This window comes from Montipora capricornis, chromosome 10, assembly GCF_036669925.1.
Source record: "Montipora capricornis isolate CH-2021 chromosome 10, ASM3666992v2, whole genome shotgun sequence".
Lineage (NCBI taxonomy): Eukaryota > Metazoa > Cnidaria > Anthozoa > Scleractinia > Acroporidae > Montipora > Montipora capricornis.
Genome location: NC_090892.1, coordinates 24,990,888 through 24,995,887, shown reverse-complemented (window position 1 = coordinate 24,995,887; position 5,000 = coordinate 24,990,888). Strand labels below are relative to the sequence as shown.

The 5,000-nt window shown below is 44.0% G+C and overlaps 1 protein-coding gene across 1 annotated transcript in view; it reads left to right on the top strand.

Moving 5' to 3' along the window:
* Nucleotides 1–351: 351 nt before the first annotated feature.
* LOC138020507 (uncharacterized) overlaps nucleotides 352–5,000 on the top strand; it is a 6,217-nt gene continuing 1,568 nt past the window's right edge. Inside the window, exons 1-3 of the mRNA XM_068867484.1 lie at nucleotides 352–1,076; nucleotides 2,653–2,666; nucleotides 3,693–4,647. Coding sequence (XP_068723585.1) covers nucleotides 422–1,076; nucleotides 2,653–2,666; nucleotides 3,693–4,647 — 1,624 coding nt within the window. The 5' untranslated portion in view covers nucleotides 352–421. The remainder of the gene's footprint in view (nucleotides 1,077–2,652; nucleotides 2,667–3,692; nucleotides 4,648–5,000) is intronic.

The window sequence follows — 5,000 nt, the reverse complement described above, 5'->3', positions numbered from 1 at the left end:
TCTTCCTTCGGGTCGAACGCTAGGAACGACAACTTCACTTAATTTTTTATCTTTGTTCATCTTTTATTTTCTGCTGCTGATTTGCTTTCTTGTCATTTATAGTTTAAAAGTGTTCAATTTTCACCAGCGTTCAATTTTCACATTAGCGCTCTGATGAAGGGCTAACGCTCGAAAAGTCAGCTTTTCAATCTTTGTATAGTTAGTCATAGTCTCAAAGGTTTATTTTACGATCTCTAGGGCTGCAACGGATAGTGGCAATATCTTGACGGCTTCTTATCGATTTTGTTTTTAGTGTGGAGAATATGGCCACCTCAGCGTGAGCTGCAAGTCTAGGGATAGCACCCAGGCCTCCTCTAGCTTAACGGCTAAATGACTAGATGACGGCGATCATAAAGTTGAGTATGCTTTAGAGTTTTTCGACATGTACACAATCGCCTGCTTAAGGAAAGTGGGTGAGGGTAGCGGTGGCAGTGTTAAAGGTCGTTTGAAGTCTCATTACGAGTTTTGGGAGTCTGTGTTAGATGCCTCGCAATTTGCGACCAGCATGATCAGGGAGGGTTATAGGCTACCTTTTAGTGAGTATCCAACTCCTTGCTTTCTCAAGAATAATAGATCTGCTTTTAAGCACCCCGAGTTTGTTGTCGAAGCTATTGAAGAGCTTCTTTGCAATAATTGTATTATTGAGCACGAATTTCCTCCATATTGTGTCAATCCTCTAACCGTGGCGGAGGGCAAGAAGCTCCGTCTCGTTATCGACCTACGCCATGTAAACGCATTTGTTTCTAAAGTAAAATTTAAGTACGAAGATCTTAGATCTCTATCTCAAGTTCTGGAAGAGAATCATTGGTTTTTTACCTGGGATCTTAAGTCAGGTTATCATCATGTCGACATCTTTGCAGATCACCAAAAGTATTTAGGATTTTCGTGGATAATTAACGGTAAACCCAGATATTTCTGCTTTTCAGTTCTACCATTCGGTCTAAGCTCGGCTTGTCATTGTTTTACTAAGCTTATGAGACACTTAGTTAAGCGCTGGCGCTCTATGGGCCACCCGTCCTTTGCTTACTTAGACGACGGTTTTACTAGTCACCACTGTTATATTCAAACGGTTCGGTCAAGATTCCATCAACAATGAGACGAGCATGAACTTGAGAGTAGAGACTGTGAATCAGCCTGGTAAATTTTGGAGGACAACCAACTTTTCCCAAGATTTTAAACAGAAATTCTTTGTTTACTGTATCGAATGCCTTGGTAAAGTCGACAAAAACGATGTACAAGTTTTGACGTTGTTCTTTGGTTTTCTCCATTAGTTGTCTCAGGGTAAAGATTCCGTCAATGGTACTTCTGTTTTCGCGATAACCGGATTGGGACTGGGGATAAACCTTGTCAGCTATGCGTTTAAGTCTCTGTAAGAGGATGTCAGCAAAGACTTTTCCCACCACACTTAGGAGAGAGATCCCTCGATAGTTTCCGCATTGACTACGATCTCCCTTTTTGAAGAGAATGGTGATGTTCGGATCAGTGATTTCTGATGGTAAGTTTTCCGTCACCCAAAACATTGAAATAATTGCAAAAAGGAAGGCTTTAAGGGTATTCCCACCGTGCACAAGTACTTCTGGCAGAACACCATCAGGGCCGGGGCTTTTACCAAGTTTGGTATTTTTTAGTGCGGTGTCAAGTTCTTCTTCGGTTATAGGGAGGTCGAGCGTGTCATCAATCGGAAATTGCTCGATATCGTCAATGAGACTTGCGTCAACATCGGTCGGTTGGTTAAGTAGCTCACTGAAATGTTCTACCCATCGATCTTTGATGTCTGGAGATGACGTAAGAAGGACACCGGATTTTGATCGAACAGGGTGTGTTGTTTTGCTCCGTGGACCGTAAATCTTATTGACAGCTGCATAAAATTCTCGGTGGTTTTTGGACTGAGCGTAACGTTCAGCTTCATTTGCTCTTTCTTGAAACCATTGATTTTTCAGTAGCCTGATACGATCGCGCAGTTCATTTCGATTCAATCGTTTATCTTTCAGGAGTTGTTGAATCTCCTCATCTCGATCATCAAACCAGTCGTTCGATACCTTTTTCTTTTGGTCAAAGGTATGTTTAGCAGCTTCTTGTAAAGTCACTTTAAATTCTTCCCAATCATGTCTACAATCCGGTAGCCTTTCATCGAGAAACAATTTCAAGCGTTGTTTCTTTTCTGACGTTAACGTGATGTCGAACTTTTTAGGAGGTTTCAATCCTTTCTTTTTGTGTTGGATTCGGAAGTTGCAGTTCGACGTTAGCAGTTTGTGATCCGTAAAGCAATTATCCTCGGGGTCGATTTTGGTGACATTGATGTACTGTTTCGCATGAGCATTGGCAAGTACATGATCGATTTGGTGAAAATGCTTGGATCGAGGATGCTGCCAAGTGGTTTTTAGACTATTTTTCATTTGAAACATGGTTCCCATGACACACAATTGGTATCTAGAGCAAAATTCAAGTAACATAAGTCCATTTGGGCAGTGGCTAGGGCTAGGGTCTGGCATGGAAGTGGTGTGGTGTGAAACAAGGTTGCAAGTTAGCGCCCACATTGTATGGAATCTATGCTGCCGTACTTCTCCTACTCGCATACGGGAATGTTGGCCACCAATTCAGCTTAAAGATCAGGTTTCGGTACGATGGTGATCTCTTCGACTTGAAAAGACTGAAGGCCAAAACTAAAACCTTTATCGACTTCATCAGAGAAGCGCAGTATGCTGATGACATCGCAATCTTCAGTGACTCAGCACTTGGACTACAGACTTTGCTCACAGCCTACAACAGCATGGCAAAACGGATGGGTCTGTCTATAAACATCAAAAAGACCGAAACCATGTGCATTGGTCCTGAAGAACAGTTCTTTATCGATGGCATGCCAATCAAAAGTGTGAACCGTTTTAAGTATCTCGGGAGTATTGTTACCAGCGATTGTTCAGTGAATGCGGAGCTCATCACGCGTATACAAGCTGTATCATCTGCGTACGGTCAGCTCCGTGAACGTGTCTTTGACTCCCACGACCTTACGCTCTCGACAAAGCTGAAAGTCTATGTCCAATGTTTGACGCCACTCCTGACATACGGTTGTGAAACCTGGACACTGTATCGATACAACATCAACCAGCTCCGTACAGTTCAACAACGGCATTTGAGAAAGATTCTTCGTATCAAGTGGAGCGACTATGTGAGTAATGAAGAGGTGTTACGGCGAGCAGATGCTGAGGATATCGAGATCACGCTTATCAAAAGTCGCTTACGCTGGCTTGGTCATGTCTCAAGGATGGAAGACGATCGTCCCGTGAAGGCCCTTATGTACGGCGAGCTCCATAAAGGCACTCGTCCTGTTGGTCGACCGAAATTGCGTTACAAGGACACCTGTAAAAGTGTTCTTAAGTCTGGAAGAATCTTAGATCGATGGCAAGATTTGGTTGTCGACCGACCACTCTGGAGAAGAACCATTGGAAATGTTTGTGGAATTGTGAATGCAAATCGAATTGCAACTTACCAACGACAAAAGGAGCACCGAGCTCGAAAGAAAGCTATAAGTGGAAATTGATTAAATAGAATTTATTTTATCATGTATATTCTAGTGTTTTACCCGTATCGGGTTTAGGCGTATTATTATTATTATTATTATTATTATTATTATTATTATTATTATTACTAGTCAGCCGGACTTCATCTCCGCCATGGTTGCAAGTACCATCCAAAGAAAGGAGCTCAGGTTGTCTGGCCTCGTGACTAACGAAGAAAAATCTAATTGGGAGCCTAGGCAAGTCGGAGAGTGGCTCGGCCTTGTAATCGATACCATCGCTATGCAATATAGAGTACCAGATAAGAAGTTAGCCAAGCTGAAATCCCTTCTCGATGCCGCTGTCAGTGACAAATACATAACCATCCGGCAACTGGCAAGGATTGCAGGTTCAGTCATCTCCATCAGTTTAGCCGTGGGACCCATTGCTCGACTATGCACGAGACAGATGTACTATGCCATCGAATCAAGGATCGGAGGCTGGGACCAACGCCTAACGCTGTCACCGGCACTCTTAGAGGAGCTGAGGTTTTGGTTGTTCAATATTGACAGCTTCAACGGTTTCGCTATCAGACCTCCATGCTCAACCTCGCCCACAGTCATTTACACCGATGCCAGCGACTTCGCATTCGGCGGATATTCGACCAGTTTGTCTGAGCCTGCCGTACGTGGCATGTGGCTACGCGAAGACGCTTCAAAGAGTTCTACGTTCCGCGAGGTGAAAGCAGTCCTTTACGTTTTAATGTCTTACGAAGAAAAGCTTAAGTCATCTAGAGTAGTTATCAAGACCGACAGCCAATGCGCAGCCCGCGTCATTACAGTTGGAAGTACAAAGCCCCATCTACAAAGCTTAGCTATGGACGTTTTCCAGCTATGTTTCGGACAGGGTATCACTCTCGAGGCTCAGTGGATTCCCCGTTCGCTCAACGATAGAGCAGACGTGCTAAGCCGCTTTATCGATCCTGATGGTTGGTCTGTTCATCCATCTGTCTTGCACATGCTAGATGCTCGGTTTGGTCCACACACAGTGGATCGCTTCTCTTCCCACTACAATTTCCAGCTACCTCTCTTCAACACCAAATATGCATCACCTGGTAGCTGTGGCGTTGACGCGCTTACGCTAGATTGGTCCGGTCATAATAACTGGTTATGCCCTCCAGCAAACTTAATAGTGAAGAGCGTCCGCCATCTCGAATCCTGTCGTGGCACTGAGACACTGATCATTCCTTAATGGCCATCAGCTTTTTTCTGGCCTTTTCTGCACGCCGATTCCAGTTCCTTCAAGCCCTTCGTGAAAGAGGTTGTGCCGCTACCAAGGATAAAACATCTCTTGTTGGATGGCCCAGGGCAAGCGATCCTGTACAAGAGGAGGCAGTCTGTTTTTGTTGGCTGCCCAGCGTTTAGAATTTTAGCATTACGGCTCGAGTTTATCTGAATCGTTTGTTGT